Source organism: Neophocaena asiaeorientalis, unplaced genomic scaffold (genome assembly GCF_003031525.2).
Source record: "Neophocaena asiaeorientalis asiaeorientalis breed wild unplaced genomic scaffold, Neophocaena_asiaeorientalis_V1.1 scaffold469, whole genome shotgun sequence".
Taxonomy (NCBI): domain Eukaryota; kingdom Metazoa; phylum Chordata; class Mammalia; order Artiodactyla; family Phocoenidae; genus Neophocaena; species Neophocaena asiaeorientalis.
Window position 1 is genome coordinate 1006028 of NW_020172691.1, and position 19584 is coordinate 1025611.

At 54.9% G+C, this 19584-nt stretch overlaps 1 protein-coding gene across 1 annotated transcript in view; it reads right to left on the reverse strand.

Moving 5' to 3' along the window:
* Nucleotides 1-16506, reverse strand: part of BTBD2 (BTB domain containing 2) — an 18461-nt gene extending 1955 nt beyond the window's left edge. The window contains exons 1-6 of the mRNA XM_024740078.1: nucleotides 16289-16506; nucleotides 8355-8474; nucleotides 4547-4684; nucleotides 3509-3630; nucleotides 3227-3424; nucleotides 3-195 (exon numbers count right to left, since the gene is read on the reverse strand). Of these exons, the coding sequence (XP_024595846.1) occupies nucleotides 3-195; nucleotides 3227-3424; nucleotides 3509-3630; nucleotides 4547-4684; nucleotides 8355-8474; nucleotides 16289-16491 (974 nt within the window). The 5' untranslated portion in view covers nucleotides 16492-16506. The remainder of the gene's footprint in view (nucleotides 1-2; nucleotides 196-3226; nucleotides 3425-3508; nucleotides 3631-4546; nucleotides 4685-8354; nucleotides 8475-16288) is intronic.
* Nucleotides 16507-19584: the final 3078 nt, after the last annotated feature.

Genomic DNA, 19584 nt, shown 5'->3' on the forward strand with positions numbered 1-19584 from the left:
ACCTGATGCGGTCGCTTGTGCCGCTGTAGCCCCAGCGGCTCTCCACCTGCTGGAAGCGGTTGACGCTGCACTCCTTCCCGCGGAGGCAGCAGCGTGGACGGTCAATGAAGTCCACGCGTGGCTTGGGGTTGACGGTGAAGTGCAGGAAGAGGCTGACCACCTCGCGGTCCACCAGGATGCCCGACTGTGCGGGCCCTGAGGGCACAGGGGCGGGTAGGGAAGGCTGGGCAGACCCCAAGCACGCAGAAGACACTGGAAAGCATGGCACCCAACCTCTCAACTCCTCAGCATCTTTCTTCTGCAGAACATCACTGGTCCAACCACCCGCGCGGGGGGGATGGCCCTTCCGCCACGTTTGGGGAAGGACCCGAAGCAGACATGGGGCCAACGCTCTGAGTTGCTGGCTAATCGGGCAAAATCCCCCTCACTGCCCCAGGCCTCCCCACCTCCACTGGGACCACCCCAGGGGACCACCGCTGTTCCACGGAGCACCCATTGCCCTGCCCGTCCACCCCGGGCACCTACACAGACGGGGGGGATGCCAGCCCCCAAGAGAGGCCCAGAGTTGGAGAGGAGTCTGGAGGCGGGGGCCTGGATGTAGCCATGAGCTGGTGACGGGGGGCGGCGCGTGGGGTGGACAGGCAGTGCGGAAGGATTGTATGCGCCCCTGCCCGCCACCTGCACCGGGACAGGGTGCCTGACACAGGCCTTACGGCACCACCCTCGCTTTACAAGAATCACTCATTCACCAGCTTTGAGCTCATTTCTGCGCAGGTCAGCCACAACCCGGCCCACTGCCCCAACAGCTCACAGGCACACAGGTCTGAGCAACAGGGCAAGAGATCTCCATGGATCACAAGAGCAAGTTAAGATACAAAAGTGAACACAGGGCTTCCCTGGGGGCGCACTGGTTAAGAATCGCTTGCCAATGCGGGGAACACGGGTTCGAGCCCTGGTCTGGGAAGATCCCACATGCCGCAGCAACTAAGCCCGTGCGCCACAACTACTGAGCCTGCGCTCTAGAGCCCGCGAGCCACAACTACTGAGCCCGCACACCTAGAGCTCGTGCTCCGCAACAAGAGAAGCCACCGCAGTGAGAAACCTGCGCCACAACCAAGAGTAGCCCCCGCTCGGCGCAACTAGAGAAAGGCCACACACAGCAACAAAGACCCAACACAGCCAAAAATAAATGAATGACTGAATAAATAAAAGTGAATACAGATAACCATTTTTTTTACATCTCTGCATAGAGAATACAGAAAGAAAAATACATCAGACCTCAGTTGTGACACACTGAGCCAGGGGCGTCTTTGGGGGAGTTTTTTTTTCCAAACCTCTACATTCTTGTAATTTCAAGTGGAACATCAGAGGCAGGAGAATTCTCTACAACACACTGAGTGACAAAGAGCTGAAGCCTCGCAGGCCATGCTGCAGAGGAACAAGGCCAGAGGCCCAGCTCACAACCCCTGGACACACACACACTCATCCCAGGCACTTGCAAGCTGAGGGGTGGTGGGCTGTTCTGGCCTGGGGGCCCATCATGGGAGAGTGGCGAGGGGGCCAAGGGTGAGGGGATGGCGCTTCTAGGAGACCTGAGACCCCGGATGATTTGGCGGCCAGGTGGCCTATGAGGAGAGTGGTTTCGGGGGTGCAAACGGGGCTGGAGAGGGGCCCAGCAAGGCTCACGCGGATGTCTTAGGCCGGGACAGCTCAACACTATAGCTTGGGGCTCTCACCTGGGGCATCCTGCCCCCCAGGGGACACTGGGCAATGTTTGGGGACATCTGTGATCAAGACTAGGGGTGCTGGGACTTCCCTGGTGGCGCAGTGGTTAAGAATCCGCCTGCCCATGCAGGGGACACGGGTTTGAGCCCTGGTCCGGGAAGATCCCACATGCCGCGGAGCAACTAAGCCCGTGAGCCACAACTACTGAGCCTGCGCTCTAGAGCCCAAGAGCCACAACTACTGAGCCCGCAAGCCACAACTACTGAAGCCCACGCACGTAGAGCCCGTGCTCCACAACAAGAGAAGCCACCGCACTGAGAAGCCTGTGCCCATAAGGAAGAGGAGCCCCGCTCGCCGCAACTAGAGAAAGCCAGCGCGCAACAACGAAGACCCAACGCAGCCAAAAATAAACAAACATTAAAAAAATAAAGCCCTCATACTGTTAAAGAAAAATGACTAGAGGTGCTCCTGGCATCGAGGGGGTGGGACCAGGGAGGCTGCTCCACACCCCACAGTGCCCAGGATGGCCCCCCACAGAGTAGGACCCGGCCCCATGTCCGCAGTGCCCAGGCTGCCTCGGTCACCGCTGTACTGCCAAGGCCAGGTACCCAGGAGGTGCTAAGTTATCTGACAGATGAGTGACCCCCAGTGTGGAGACAGCCTCTCAGGCTTCGCCCCAGCACTGAGGGAACACCATGGACCGCCAGATGAAATGCAGGACACCCAGTCAAGTCTTGATTCCAGATCAAAGAGGGCTGATCTCTAGGATAAGCGTCTCCCAGCTGCTGCATGGGACACACTTACACTAAAAAAAATTGTTTGCTCTTGTTGCTAAATCTGGCAACCCTAAGCGTGGGTGGGAGCAGGGGCAGCACGGACCGGGGAGAGGCAGGACAGCGGCACACCCGCCACGGGGCTGCATCACGGAGCCCCGTCCAGAACCTTCCAGGCCAGTTTGGCTCCAGGACCGTGGTCGGCACCGGCCATGAGAATGACATGAAGGGGAGGCCCAGGCCCGGGGGAGGGGTCGCCAAGCTGGCCACCGCTGCCGCTGCTGCACATCCCCGAGACCCGAGTGTGCCCCCAGCGCGAGAGGCAGGGTCAGGGCCAACCCCACCTGGGCCCAAGCCCAGGCCCGGCAGCAGCGGCCCACAGTCCCAGACACTGCCCACCCTTTCATGGGGCTCGTCAAGGACGTGGGCACCAGAGCCCAGCTCCCAGGACCCGAGCCCCAGACGGGACCCTCAGGGGCCTGGTACATTCGGACACGTGCGTGTGGACACCCGAGACGTGGGGGTGGGAGAGGCTGGGACGCGGGAGGGTCGGCATCTGGGGGTCGTTCCATCTTCACCCACTCGAGCCAGTCCAGGCTCCCGCATGGACACGGCCAGCACCCGACCCGCTGTGGCCGGGCCGAGGGTCATGAGACCGAGTCACACGCAGCAGGGTCCCTGGGGTCACAGCCCTCCTGAGCGTTCCCTCGGCGCCCCGTGACCGTTACCTGCAGCAAACTCCTCGATGGTCATCAGCGGGAAGCGGATGAGGGCCAACGCCTTGCCCAGAACCTTCCGCTTGTTCTCAGGCGTCACCTGCAGTTGCTGCCGTTGACACTCCGCCTCAGACCAGCGGACGACAGCGCTGAACAAGCGCACCTCGCGGACGCCCAGGGTGTCCCGCTCCAGCACGGCCACCAGCGTGTCTGCAGGGGAGGGGCCGTCAGCGAGCGCCGGCCTCCATGGCCTCGGGGATGACCTCTGACCGGCTCGCGGCCCTGTGGCCTTACCCAGGTCGATGTCTGTGAAGCCCTCTGCAGTGATGGCATCGGCCGTGTTCTTGTCGATGTTTTCCAGGCACAGGCTAGCGAGCTGCGGTTCGTCGAAGAGCCTCGCCTGCGGGGGAGAGAGCCTGTCAACACCCAGCCAGGTGGAACCTGGCTCCAGACTGGGCACGGATTTCAAATCCTGGGCCGAGGGTCCAGAGGGATCTTCTTTCTTGAGGTTCACAGACTCTCAGTAACCACTGCCTGGGGCGGGGGTCAGGCCTACACCTCAAAAGCTGGGGCACCTAGAGGTTCAGGCTGGAGGCGGGCCCAGTCGCCCCCTGCAGCAGGCAGGAGCCCGGGGGAGACAGCTGAGAGGACCCGTGGGACGCGGCAGCGCTGTGCTGGCTGAGAACTCGCACGCGGGGCGGGGGCCAGGGCCGGAGAGCCTGTGGGGCAGCTCGACGCTCACACCCTGTGCATCGGTCTCTGCCCAGGGCCTGGCTAGGAGGCGAGGACACCCCGCGTGGCTGCAGCTCTCAGCAATAGCTGGGAGCGGCCGGCCCCCACCCAACCGTCCAGGCTCTGGCCCTTGAGAGCAACTCAGCAGACGGGGCCAAGGCCCAGGTGCCATCTCAGCGAGGGGTCTGTGGAGCCACGATGACACTCGGGCTCTGCCCCGTCCCGCCAGGTTCCCAGCCCCCACAGTGGTCCAGGACCGACACCGACCGTCAGACCGGACAACCCCAAAGGTCCCCCTCCAAGAAACCTAGTACGGAACGCCTTTCCCCCCACACCTGAGCTCTGCACAAGGACACCAAAACGCCAACGGGAATCCTTCAGTAAATGACTGTTGTGAGGCCGGCCTGCCAACAAGGTGCACTGCACGAGAGGCGACCAGGGAAACACCGCGGTGCCACCAGGGGCAGGGACAAGGGCAAGATGAAGTGAGGGAGACACTCACCCGGGCGCAAGTTAAGCGGCGCCTAAACTCCGAAATTCCCCCATCCGTCCTCCCCTGCCCCGGCATCCTTACTGGCACCCACGCACCTGCATCCTTGCGCACACCCGGAGCACCTGATCTTCTTCAGGAACTCCACGCAGTGGGCCTCGAGCGCAGGCACCGCGTACTTCTTGGCGGTGTACAGCGTGGTCATGACCGTCTCAGGCCCGATCTGAACCTCGTCCGAGTAGAGAAACCTGGAGCAGGGTTGAAGGGGGTGGAGCGGACGGCGGCATGAGGACAGCCGCCCAGCCCCCACCCACCGGCCTGGCCCGAGGAACCAACCGAATTAGCATCGGTCGCCCTTTGACCTGTGGATGTGACCCCGCAAAGGCAGTTACCCGGGAAAGGGAGTGCCCACAGGCAAACCCTGGAAACGAGTCTACACAGCAGGTAGGCCTCTGTCCGGCTCCTCCGTGGGCAGCACGGGATTTGCCCCGGGACGCGGAGAGGCTTCCGCACCCCCCCGACCCAGCCACAGCCGGCTGCCATGCCCGACCACTAACGGGACCAGAAATGCCGGCCGGAATCACAGATACCGGACGTGTTGACCACCTGCCATCGGCCCGACTCTACATGTGGGTCAAAAGTCAGGGTCGATTACAAAACCACGGGGAGAGGGTGAGAAATCAGAACCCTGGTCCGTCTGGTGGGAGCGCCTCAGAGGCGGCCCTGGGCGCGCAGCTCACCCCTCTGCGTCCGGGAGAAATGACGCGTGTTCACAGCAGCGCGATCCACGCGAAACCACCCGAGTGTCCGTCCACGGGCACCATGGACACGGGATTGGGGGCGGGGTAGAGGAGCCCAACTGGGAGCCGCCCAAAGAGCAAGTTCCTGGAAGGGGCCCCCCTCTCCTGGGACTCACTCCCCTGAGAATGCACAGGAAGCCCTAACAGCAGCGGCCGGCGGGGTCAGGGACAGAACAACCACCCATGTCAGCAGTGCAGAGGGGGACCTGGTAACAGGACAGGCCAAGACACGTGCGGGGAGATGGGGGAGCCCTTCACATGCCAGTGGAGATAGTGTCCACCCTCTCGGGGTGGGGGGCAGCTTGGTTACCAAAACCCAAGCTGATACGGGGAGAGAGAGACACAGGGAGAGAGATAGAGACAGAGAGACACAGGGACGGAGGGGGAGACGGAGAGAACAGCCTTCCACCCCACATCTCACCAAGCTTAGACTAAGGCAGGGTTTGGCTAACTGCAACCCGTCACCTGTTTGGGGTCTTGATTTTTTTTTTTATAGATATGACTTTTACATTTTTAAAAATTATGGTAAAATACATATAAAATTTACCATTTTAACCATTTTTATCAGTAGCATTAGGTACATTCATATTGCTGTGCAACCATCCCCACCATCCATCTCCAGAACTTTCTCATCTTCCCAAACTGAAACTCTGTCCCCTGACTCCCCCTCCCCCAGCCCCCGGCCCCACCATCTACTTCCTGTCTCTATGGATGTGACTCCTCTAGGACCTCCTGTGAGTAGGTTCACACTGTATTTGTCCTTTTTCATCTGGCTTATTTCAATAAGCATCACGTCCTCAAGGTCCATCCTTGTTGGAGCAAGCGTCAGAATCTTTTTTTTTTAATTTTAATTAATTAATTAATTTATTTTTGGCTGCGTTGGGTTTCCATTACTGTGCATGGGGTTTCTCTAGTTGTGGCCAGCGGGGGCTATTCTTCATTGCAGTGCACGGGCTTCTCATTGCAGTGGCTTCTCTTGTTGCAGAGCACGGGCTCTAGGTGCGCGGGCTTCAGTAGTTGTGGCATGCGGGCTCAGTAGTTGTGGCTCGTGGGCTCTAGAGCACAGGCTCAGTAGTTGTGGCGCACGGGCTTAGTTGCTCTGTGTGTCCCCGTGTCCCCTGCATTGGCAGGTGGATTCTTAACCACTGCACCACCAGGGAAGTTGCCAGAATCCTTTATGACATAAACGGGTGTTGAATTTCGTCAAAAGCTTTTTCTGCCATCTGTTGAGATGATCATATGGTTTTTATTTTTCAACCTCTTGATGTGGTGTATCACGCTGATTGATTTGCAGATACTGAAAAATCCTTGCAGCCCTGGAATAAATCCCATTTGATCATGGTGTATGATCCTTTTAATGTGTTACTGAATTCCAGAATCCTTTTGAAGGCTGGGTAATATTCCAGTGTGTGGATGGATCACACCTCATTCATCCCTCAACTGTTCATGGACACTTGGGGTGTTCCCACCTTTTGGCTGTTGTGAATCAAACTGCTGTGGACACGGGTGTGCAAATATCTCTTCAAGCCCCCACTGCTCCCTTCTTTGGGGGATGTACCCAGGAATGGGGTTGCTGGAGCACATAGCGATTCTCTGTTTAGCTTCTGAGGATCGTCCAGACTGCTTCCACAGTGGCCGCCTCATTTCACATTCCCACCAGCAGCACACAAGGGTCCCAATTTCTCCACCTCCTCGAGACAAGTCGTTTTGTTTGTTTGTTTGTTTAATAATAGCCACCCTGGTGGGTGTGAAATGATATCTCCCCGTGCTTTTATCCCCTATTTTGTACATAAAGTTTCCTTGGCCCACAGCCCTGCCCACAGTTTACAAATCCTTCCAGGCTGCTTTTGCAATGTCGGCGGGGAGCTGTGGAGACAGAGCCCCTGCCCTCCCACCCACCCTGGGGCAGCCTGCGGCCCCTGGTCTGAGGGACCATCTGAAAAGTTGCCTAAAGACAGAGGAGTGAGACTATTCCACAAAGTGCTGTGATCAGCCCACAGGATTCAACACTGTTAGATGGAGTTGAAGGGAACCGGTTTACACCCTGCAGACACCAGAGGAAAAAAGGAGATGATGACGCAGTGGGTGGGGAGGGGCGCTGTGAGCACGTGATATAAATGGGACCCGATATGAATGGGAGCAAGCAGCCACGGCCCCGCCCCTGTGGTGCTGAGAGACAGGTTCACTCCATTTTCTTCCTTATGCTTTCTTTTCTCTTCTTTTCTTCTCTCCCTCCCTTTTTCTTTCTCTCTCTCCCTTTTTTTCTGTGAGCCAATGCCATTTTTATAATCAGAAGGGGGAAAAAAAAATAAGCTCCACATCTGAAGAGCTGTCTTGACTGTTCGGGATAACCTTTCAAGCCACCCAGACCATTTACACCCAGGGTTTCCAGACAGGGGAAGACGGTGCTCCGCGGAGCAGGGAGGTGTATGGGAGTTCCACAGAGCTCACCGGCCTCCTCCTCGGTGGAGCTGCAATCTGTGGGCGGCACTCCCACCCCCAACATCCACTGTATTTGTTTTAAAGTCCTTGAGAAAAAATTTGAAACCCAGGAAGAAAAAATATAGGTGGAATTAAAAATTCTTGCCTCAGGCTATTTCTTCAAAAAACGCTTGAAAGGATGAAAACTTAGGGACCCACACACGCTGCAGCGTGGCTGGACCTGGAACCGCGACGCTCAGTGAGAGCAGCAGACGCAGAAGGACACACGGGGTGTGATTCCACTGATGGGAAACGTCCAGCACAGGCAGAGCCACAGGGACGGAGAGTGGGTTCCTGGCTGTCAGGGGCTGGGGGAGGGGGATGCCACTCCTTTGGGGCTGATGGAACGTTCTAGAGTTAGAGGTGATGGTCGCACACACTGTAAACATACTAATGTCACTGAATCGTGCACTTCACACGGGTGAGTTGTATGGTATGCAAATTACGTCCTGATATTAAAGATACGAAAATGAAAATGGGGGGGCGTCCAGAGCCCACCCCTCACAGAGGAGGTGAGTTCTAGAAATCTCCAGGTAGCTGGGGGCTCTGGAGGCAATGTCACCAGGGCTCTATTTTTTTTAAACATCAGGTGTGTCTGTCCCTCCCCCCGGGGCGTGAAGGACCTGGAAAGTCTTACTTGAGCAGTGCCAGGAAGGCAGCGGGCTCCACGTCCGGCAGCTCGATCTCGGTGGACGTGGTGGCCATTCCCCCGTTGAACATGGCGTCAAAGACGGCACTGCCCACGGCCAGCACAAACCTGGTGTGTCAGAGAAGACCCGGTTACCCTTCGCGAGGCCCACCGGTCCCCACCGCCCGAGCCCGGGGGGCTGTCGGGGCCCTGGGATGTGGAAGGCGAGTGTCCCCGCAGCAGTGACACCCCAGCCAGCACCTGCAGCAGATGCTGTGCCCAGAGCATCCTGCCCTGGATGCTTCCGTTAGGAGGGCCCTGAGGCCTGAGAAGGCAGCGCGTGTGGATCGGTGGCAACAGAGGCCGGAGAAGCAAAATCATCTCCCCAGGGGCTGAATGGCTTATGGCAGAGAGCTCATGCCCTCCCCACGCAACTCATTCACTCCCTCCCTCCATCATCCCCTCCCTCCGTCATCCCCTCCCTCCATCATCCCCTCCCTCCATCATCCCCTCCGTCATTCATTCACTCACGGACTCACCCAATCACTCATTCACTCAACCACTCCCTCCCTCCGTCATTCATTCACTCACTCATTCCTTCACTCACTGATTGGCTCACCCACTGATTCATTCATTCACTCAACCACTCCCTCCCTCCGTCATTCACTTACTCACTCATTCCTTCACTCACTGATTGGCTCACCCACTGATTCATTCATTCATTCACTCCCTCATTCACTCGTCATTCACCCCATCCTTTCATTCATTCATTCAGTGACTCACTCAGCCACTCCCTGCCTCCCCCATTCACCCGCTCCTTCATCACTCCCTCCTCGCTCTACACACACGGCCCCCGTGCTGGCGCTGTGGGCACTGAGACCCCGGCCTTGTTGGAGGAAGGCAGCCACGGGTCCACGGCATGGACAGCCTGACAGTGGGGCAGGAAGGAGAACGCAGGGCAGTGAGGGCGCAGTCAGGAAAGGCCTGGCGGGGTCACCTGAATCGGGCTGAGTCCGTGGGGAAGGGCGTGGAGGCCAAGGGAGCATCCAGACTTGGGCCCGCCCCACAACAGCCTACCCAGGGGCGGCCCTGCAGAGCCCCTGTCCTCTGGGTCTGCAAGGCCCCACGTCGCAGCCCCTCCCGGGGTCCCCACGGTGACACACACAGGGCTCTGAGAGGCCACCCCCTTGCGGAACCGCTGGAGTCGGCAGCCACAGCCCGATTCCCGGCCTCTGCCCAGTGCCCAGGGGACGTTCCCACCGCTCCCAGCGAGCCCCACCCGGGCAGCCCCCTACTCTCCGCAAAAAGAACCGCCTCCCCGCCTCCCCGCCTCCCACCCACTCCTCCATCGTGGACTGGTGCTCCCGGCCCCACCAGGCCCTTGACTGGTCCCCAGTCTGGCCCGGCGCTCTACGGCACCCCAAAAGCCAGACCAGCGATGGGGGCCAGGTGGGAAACCGAGTGTGAGTGTGGTGGGGTGAACAGTGTCTCCAAAGGCATGTCCATCTGGAACGCCAGGATGGTACCCTGTTTGGAAACGGGGTCTTTGCAGATGCCATTTGTTAAGATGAGGCCACCCAAATCCGGGCTGGCCCTAATCCAATGGCTTATAGAAGGGAAATGTGGACCCAGACACACAGGGAGAGGCTACCTATTGCCGGAGGCAGAGCCTGGAGCCCCAGAAGCCGGAGGAGGCGGGAAGGACCCTCCCGGGAGCCTGCGGAGGGGGCGCGGCCCTGCAGTACCCTGACCTTGGGCTTCTGGATCCCGGAACTGAGAGAGGACAGATCTGTGCGGCTTTGCCCATCCAGCGGCGGTGCTTCGTTTCAGCCGCCCCAGGTCGCTCATGCCCTGTTCTGCCCCACCGCGTCCTCGAAGCCCCGCTCATTCACCACCACAGCTGGGCCCCTGGAGCCTCACTGCACTTCCCCACGCACTCTCCATAAATAAAGTGTCTTCCTGTTCCTCCTTTCTTTCTAGATTAAACAAAGCATCTTGATCTCCTGCGGGGAAAACTTTCCCCAACGATTCACTGGCAGGAAGTAAGAGGAGGCCCGACTGGGCCTGTGGGTCTGTGCAGAGCCCCGGATGCCAGGCTGTATGCACCCTCAGTGCCCTCGGCGGACGTGGCGACAAACCCCAGGGCTGGCAAGGCCACTGGGTCGAAGGCGGTCTGAACACCTCCAAGGCTCCTCCACCCACAGCCTCACCCGCCAGCCCCTCGCTCGCCTCCCACCAGGAGTCTTCTACCCTCCCTTACCCATCCATCCTCAAAAACATGACGGTGAACACGGCAAATCAAAGCCACCATGAGACACCACCTCACCCCCACTAGGAAACGCCAGCTAGGATAGAAAATCCGGACAATGACCAGAGTTGCTGCAGATGTGGAGAGATCAGAGCCCTCGTGCAGGGCGGGTGGGGACATAAAGGGTACAGCAGCGCTGGACGACAGGCCAGTGGTTCATCGGAGGGTTCAATGTGGAGGTACCTTCTGACCCGGCAATTCCACTCCTAAGTTGCGTACCCGAGAGAAACGAACACACACGTCCACATAAAACCTGTGCAAAGTGCTCACGGAGACACGATTCCTATAGACAGCCGAAGGTGGAGGCAACCCAGTATCAATGGACAGATGCCGGATGAACACAACATGGTCCCTCCATACATACAAGGAGTATTAGTTACCTTAAGAAGAAGGGAATTCCGACACACGTTACAGAGTGGATGGACCTTGGGGACGTGATGCTCAGTGGGACAAGCCAGACACAGAAGGACACACACTGTCTGATTCCACGCACGGGAGGTCCCTGGGGGAGTCAGATCCACAGAGACGGGAAGTAGATGGTGGGGCCAGGGGCTGGGGGAGGGGCAGTCAGCGCTTCATGGGGACAGAGCTTCAGTTTGGGGAGATGGGAAAGTTACGGAGGCGGATGGTGGGGATCATTGCAAACAATGCGAATGTGTTTAATGCCACTGAACTGTGCGCTTAAAAAGGGTAAAGAGGGTGAACTTTATGTATGTGTATTTTACCACAATTTAAAAATTTAAAAAAAAAGAAAGAATGACGTACTACCCTGAAGGGGCAGGGAAGAAAAGACCAGCTAAGTAGCTTTGGGAAACAGGTTAAAGGCCAAAAGAACTGCATACAAATACTGTGCTTTACTTAGTGAAAGTATTTTTCACAGGAGAGGGTTAGCAGCTCTGAAACTACTCTACATATCTAGGTTTGTGCTACCAAGTAGACGTGTGCAGAATGAGAGCCAGGGTCCTCATCATGGGAGAAAACAGTTATAGATAAGGGGGGGCTGGAATAAATTCTGGAGGGCTGAACCGAAATCAGAGCGATCAAGGTGATCTCGTGGCTTTTAGACAGGTAGCTGGATGGTGGGTGGATGGATGGACAGACGGGTGGAGAGACACAAACAGAGATATGTGTGTGTTGGTACATTTCCTCGCTCTACCTGCTAAAAAGGTCTCTAAACAACAACAGCCCAGCAGCAGCGGGCACACCCAGCACCCAAGTCTTGGTTTCTAAATACTGTTTTCCACTAAAACGAACCAGAGCTCCTTGGAGAAATGGCTGACTGCAGGGCTGGGGCAGGGGAAGGACAAGACGAGCTTGGAGTATCTTGTGGTGCCAGAAAGTAAAAACACGCTCCAACATGACAGGGAAATGTTGAACGGACACAGGAGCCAAACCTGGGATGATACGAACAACAAAATAATGTTCGTGTCGGATGATGACCCCTAGGATAAAATCAATATCCATGAGTCCATGATGAAATAAATATATAACTGAAGGAATGGATGAGTAAGGGAGAAGGGACAGCTCTTCCTTTTAGAACCCCAGTTAACAAATGCAGAGGGAGTTATGGAAATAGGAAATCACCATATGGCAGATGCTAGAGTAAATAACTCTTTCCAGCAGGAACCACCATACACCAGCGGGCAAAGCAGGAGGGGGAAATGGGATGTCTGTACAGTCCCAAAGTATCCCTCGGGAAGGGTGATTTACAAGGAGACGGTGGTGACATCCAGTGGAGAAATCTACCCCATGACCAAGGCCCACGTCACCAGAGATGGGACAGATGGATGTCACGGGCTCAGAAGTTTTACATTCAAACACACAAAGGGAATGAAAGGAGAAAGATGGGGAAAGACATACCTTGCATTCGGAAACCACCAGAGAGCTGGAGTGGCTACACAGATATCAGACAAGAGAGACGTGAAAAAAAAAAAAAAAAAAAAAGACAGCCGTGAAGATGAGGAATATTACTGAACAATGGACGTTTCATGTGAACAGAGGGTCAGTACATGGGGACAGGTAACAGTACAGATGAATACACACAACAGAGTCCCAAACTACACGAAGCTGAAACTGACTGTTAAAGGAGAAAGAGGCAATCCAACAATTATCGTTGGGGGTTCTGACGCCTCACTCTCTACAACTGACAGAACGGCCAGACAAAATCGGCAAGAATACAGAAGACTGAACAGTGCTGCCAAGCGAACTTTACGGAACCCTCAGCCCAACGACGGCAGAATGCACGCCCTTGGGTGCATTGGCACATTCTCCAGGACAGACCACATGCAAGGCCAAACAAAGATACTCAGAGGCACTGAAAGCGGTCAAAGCATGTTCTCCAAAGAGAGCAATTAAACTCCGCACCAACAACAGAAAGACCTCTGAGAAATCCCCAAATATTTGGAAATGAAACAACACTTCTAAGTAACCCATGGGTCAGAGAAGGAACACAAGGGAAATTAGAAAAGATCTTAACGGGAACAAAAATGCAAACACGGCGCACCAAAATGTAAGGGATGCAGCTAAAACAGTGCTTAGAAGTCAACATTATATATGTATTAAATAAAGATCTAAAATCAGCAAGGTGAGCTTCCAGTAATTCCCTGGTGGTTCAGTGGTTAGGACTTGGCACTTTCACTGCCGGGGCCTGGGTTCAATCCCTGGTTGACGAACTAAGATCTCGCAAGCCATGTGTGGCATGACCAAAAAATAATTAATTAATTCAAAAAATTAAATCAGCAAGGTAAGCTTCCATCTCAAGAATCTAGAAAATGAAGAGCAAATCGAGCCCAAAGAATGAAGAAAATAATAAAAGTGAGAGGAGGAATTAATGAAACTGGGAATGGGAAAATAGAGACAATACAGTGAAACCTAAAGGTCACTCTTTGGGGGTGGGGGGCAGGGAAATCAACAATTGCTAGAACTTTAGCTAGACTGACCAAGAGAAAAAAACACACGTTACCAAAATCAGGAATGAAAAAGGGAACATTACTACAGACCCTATAGGTGATAAAAGAACTTTGAAACAACTTTATGCCAACAACTTAAGACAACTTAAAGGAAATGGACGACTTCCTGGAAAGACACAAACTGCCAACACTCACTGGTGAAGAGAAAATCTAAACAAACACATAACAAGTAAGTGAACTAGTCATTAATAATCTTCCGGAACTTCCCTGGTGGCACAGTGGTTAAGAAACTGCCTGCCAATGCAGGAAACACGGGTTCGAGCCCTGGTCCGGGAAGATCCCACATGCCGCGGAGCAGCTAAGCCCGTGCGCCACAACTACTGAGCCCGCGTGTCACAACTACTGCAGCCCACGTGCCTAGAGCCTGTGCCCTGCAACAAAGAGAAGCCACCACAAGAAGCCCACGCACTGCAACGAAGAGCAGCCCCACCTCGCCGCAACTAGAGAAAGCCTGTGCACAGCAACAAAGACCCAAAGCAGCCAATTAAAAAAAAAAAAAAAAAATCTTCCCACTGGGACTTCCCTGGGGGGGCAGGGGATAGGACCCCGTGCTCCCAATGCAGGGGGACGGGGTTCAATCCCTGATCAGGGAACTAGATCCCACATGCATGCCACAACTAAGAGTTCGCATGCCACAACTAAGGAGCCCACCTGCCGCAACTGAGGAGCCCTCAAGCCGCAACTAAGGAGCCCGCCTGCTGCAATGAAGACCTGGTGAGACCAAATAAATAAATATTTTAAAAAATCTTCCCACACAGAAAAGCCCATTCCCAGAAGAAATAATACCAACCCTATGCAAACTCTTCCAGAAAGGAGAGGGGGAGGGAATATTTCCCAACTCACCTATGAGGCCAAAGACACTCTGGAACCCTCGGGCACCAGTGGGGGGTGGGGAATGGGGCGGCCACTTTGGAAACCAGTTTGGCAGTTTCTTAAAATGTCACATTACCCTGTAATTCCAACATGCGATCCCTAGGTATTCACCCAAGAGAAAAGGGGCCGTTCTTCCACAGGCATATTTCCACACGAATGTGGAATGTTCATGGCAGTATGATTCCTCGTAATGAAAAGCTGGAAATAACCCATATAACCCGTATGCCCATCGACTGGTGAGTGGACAAAGCATGGTCCATCCATGCAATGGAATTCAGCAGTAACGTGAATTACTTTAGCAATACAAAGAAATGAACTGCCGATACAACGGTGTGGATGGACCTTATAAACAGCACACTCAGTGAAAGAAGCCAGACCAAAGCCTACACATTCTATCATTCTAATTCTATGAAATTTCTACAAATAGCAAAACTAGAGAGAAAGAAGGAGGTCAGTGATTGCCCAGGGATCAGGGTGGGAGTAGGGACTGAGGGTAAGTGGGGAAAGGGGCTTCTGGGGGTGACAAAAGTGCTCCCAAACTGGGCTATGGCAGTTGTCACACAAATGCATAATTTTCTACATGGCCAATTGTCAGATCAAACAAACCAAAATCCATTAAAAGCACTCGATAACATCCCATGCCCACACTTCATGGAAACTCTTAGTGAACAAGGGATGGAAAGAAACTTGTTACTGTATGAAAAAGGATTTGTCAGGAACCAGTATCAACGAACACACTGAACTGTGAAAAACACCTCTGTTACGGAACAATGCCCTGGTGGTCAGAAATGCAATCAGAACAGAAAAAATGAGGCAGAAATATGAGAGAGAATGAGAAATTAATTGCCCATAACATGACTGTCTCACTTAAAACTCTAAATTCAGGGCTTATTTAAATCTAAATTAAAATTAAGGTAAATAAAAGATTCAGTTTGGGAATTCCCTGGTAGTCCAGTGGTTAGGACTCTTCGCCTTCACTGCCGAGGGCGCAGGTTCAATCACTGGTTGGGGAACTAAGATCCCACAAGCCAGGCAGTGTGTCCGAAAAAACAAAACAAAAAAAAGGATTCAGTTCCTCAGTTGCAAGAGCCACAATTCAAGTGCTCAGCAGCCACAAGTGATTAGTGGCTAGGACTGGAGAGCACAGATCTAGAACAATCCCAACATCACAGAAAAGTCTACTGGACAGTGCCAGACCACAGAATCAGTGGAGCAATTATTAATGCTAAGAAGGGTTCAGAAAGAAATCGTTCAAATAGATAAAAATAAATGCGCAAAAAAATCTACAGCTTCCCAGCAAGAACCAACTAGAAAAAGTACAATGGAGAAATTACTCACAACAGAGAAAAAACAGAAACTAATCAGAAACTTAGCAATATACGTGCAAGACCTATTTGAATAAACTACGAAACTTTCCTAAGGTTTCACAAAAATGCCCTGGATAAACACGTTCCCAGATATATTTTGTCTTCTAAACTGTCAGCTCTCCCAACCCGTATCTTTGCAAAGACCAATCCCTCCAGGCAATTCCTTTAGCATTTGATAAATTGATTCTAAAGATCGTAAGGAACCACTGAGGCAGAGGCTGGTCAACTACAGCCCTGGGACTCAATCTGGCCCACCGCTTGTTTCTGTAAATAAAGTTTTATTGGCACACAGCCACACCCATTCATTTCTCTCTTAATGCATTTGTGTTGCTATGCCAGAATTAAGCAGTTGGGACAGAGACCGTGTGGCCTGCTGACACTATATACTATCTGGCTCTTTACAAAACTTTGCTGGTGCAAATTTACCTGAAGGTAAGTCCCACAGGGAAAGAGATGTCTTCTGTCAGCACTGTTTCAATGACTGTTGGCTGCAGGGAGGGACAGATGGATGGGTGATTGATTCTGGAAGAGTTAAGTGTGTGAGACGAGCTGAAAAAAGTCTTGACAAGGAGTAAAACTGGGAAGAACAGCCACGCAGTTCTCAAAACCCACCATAAAGCCACAGTCATCAGAAAACGTGTTATTGGGCTAAGCACACACAGATCGATGAAGGAGAAGGGGCCCCAGACACAGACTGCTCCACTTCTGGGACTTCTCTGCACTGCTAAGTTTTCCGTGATAGATGAGTAAAGGTATTTTAGGTATTAATGTGGGACCATCCGATTTGTGCAGTGCTACCCTGAAGATGCTCGGTATTTCCTCAGAGGGAGCCCCGCGAGCGTAGACACTGGACTCACAGGTTTCCTGAGCACCTGCCGTGCCAGGCATTTTCCTGGGACTAGCAGGAGGGAGAGAAGCAAAACCCTGTGGCGGTCCAGTGGCGGGGACTCCGCGCTTCCACTGCCAGGTGCCGGGGTTCAATCCCTGGTTGGGGAACTAAGATCCCACAAGCTGTGACTCAGCCAAAAAAAAAAAAAAAAAATCCTGCTCACAGGAAGCCAATGACGGCAGTCGCAGAGAAAGTTAGGAGGAGAAAGCTGTCAAAATGCCATGCAGGGCGAGGGGGTGGGGCTAAGGCGACTGGGGGCGTGGGGCAGGGGGAGGCTCCGAATGAGGTACGAACTCGTCCGGGGCCAGAGCTGGCCCCTTCTGCCATCACTCATGCCAGGCCCTCCTGTGTCCCACGCCCCAGGTCACCCTGTAGCCAGAATTCACAGCCCCAGCCTGAGACCACCCCAAGCCTGGGTCCTGGGAAATGGTGGGTCCAGACCCCATGGCCTTCCTCAAACTTAGCAAGAGCCCCTCCCCGGCTCGGCCCTGCTCCCCAGTCACCAGCTCAGGAAGCTCTCCGCCCCAGGCCCGCATCCAGGATCCCACGTGGCTTTCACTTGTGTCCTCAGGCTCCTCCCAGGACTGGCTGTCGTCCTGCAGCATGGCCCCAAGCTGGGTTTATCTGGTATTTTCTCCGATAGGACCAGGTGTACTGGTTTCCTGGGGCTGCTCTAACAAATTACTGCAAATTGGGTGACTTGAAAGAACAGGAATTTCCTCTCTCACGTTCTGGAGGCCGCATGTCCAAGGTCAGTGTGTCCCAGGGCTGTGCTGCCCCCGGAGGGTCCCGGGGAGGGTCCCCCTCTTGCCTCTTCCAGCTTCTGGGGTCCCAGGTGTCCTGGGCTTGCGGCCGTGTGTCCTTCCCGTCTCTGCCTCTGTTGTCACATGGCCGTCTTCTCTCGGTCTCTCCTCTGTCTCTCATAAGGATACTTGTTGGATTTACAGGCCGTTCAGATAATCCAGGATGATCTCTTCTTGAAACTCTTAATCACATCTACAAAGACCCTTTTTCCAAATAAGGTCCCGTTCACAGGTTCTGGGTGTCAGGATGTGGACACACCTTGTTGGGGGCCACCATTCAACCCACTACACTGGGGTTAAGGGTTTGGGGTGGAGCACAGTGAGGTGAGGTGCCCTTCTCATTGTTTCCTTCTAGGGGGACCCTGACACCCCCAGGACATCACCCTGAGGTCGACCTTGACCACCTGGCTGAGGTGGCATCTGCCGGGTTCCCCCAAGGTGGGATTTCAATCTACTCTTTGCAAGCGAGTCCCCAAATCCAGCCCACCTGGGACAGAGGCAGGAGTTAGGTCCAGCCCAGGAGCATGGCGCACGGTATTAGGAATTTTCCCCACTCCTGTCTGTGTTCCATCAGTGAGGCTGCGAGGTGTTTCCTTTATGCGTTGGGTCACGTCCCCACCTACATTATAAGCCAGCCTGTATGGAGGATGAGCCCCGGGCCACTGTGATAAGGACCTGGTTGGGTCACAGGGTCCACCCTCCCTGTGGCCCTGGGAAGGAGGTGTCTGAGTGGTCAGTCCCAGGTCCTGGGGGGTGGGGAGGTGGGGGGGAACCGAGGCTCAGCAGAGCCCAGGGTCACTCACGGTACAGTCATCTACCTGATCGCTACAGGTAAAATGTCAACAATGCGTATGAAATAACAACCCAAAGGCTGAAAAGACAAAGAACCAGAACCTTCGATCTGGGAGGTCCACACAGCAGGAATGTGAGACAAGAAAGGCATGACGGAGGCTGGGGGCTCACAGGTGACATATCAACTGGCCCTCTACTCACAGCTTGCGGGAGAGGTGGGAGGGCCACAACACACACACACAGGGCACGGAGGTACTGGGGACCGCATCACGGGCCTGGAAGCTTCCTTGGACAGGAATCTAGACCCAGTTGAATATAAATAACCAAAAAAAAGCCAGAAAGAGGAATCTCGAAGGCACAAGTTAAATAAAGGCCACGCGTCAGAAAGGTGGGGAGGACCCTCACAGCAGGCTGGAGGACACTTCAGGCAGAGTGGTGAGAACCCCTGCAGCCCTCCTCCCCCAGACAGAACCCTCCCCAGCACCCCCCAGCCAGCAGGGGCAGAGGAACCAGCAGTGGGCAGGACGCTGTCTGACATCACTCCCACCCTACCCAGGAGTCTGGCAGAGGGATGGGGCCTGGACCAACACCCCCCCGCCTTTCGAGAGGAGGCCTGTGGGATGGGGCGTCGCAGAGCTGGGTGATCGCAGAGCTGGGAGTCACTGGGGGTCCTGGGTTCACAAGGTGGGAGTCTGGTGGGGCTCTGGGGGTCTCAGCCCCAGAAGGATGGGGCACTTGGGGTAGGAGGTCACTGGGGCAGGAAGGAGGAAATGGAGGGAGATGGTAGTGTCTGGGGGTCCTCGGGCTGGCCAGGCTGGGGGTTGCAGGGTCTGGAGAGCCTGGCAGGGGCTGAGAGGTCACAGGGATGCTGGGGGTGGAAGAGGTCACTGGGTCTGGGAGATCCTGGCCAAGGTGGCAGGGTCAGGGGTCACAGAGCCAGGAGACGCTGATGAGATTGGAGGGGCAGGGGTCGCAGGACCAGAATACGGCCAGTATCTGGAAGTACGAGTGGAAGGGGGCCTGGCAGGGTCACAGGGCCTAGGGGTGCTAGGGCCCGGGGATGGGGGTTACTGGGAACAGCAGAGTCCCAGGGATGGTGGGTGTCCCGGGGTGAGGGCAGGTCCCCGAGACCAGCAGGGGTTCCAAGAATAACGGGTTGGGTCCTGGGACAACGGGGTCCTGAGGGTGGTGGGGTCCCGGGAACGGCAGGGGTTCCAAGAAGGGCGGGTCCTGGGGGA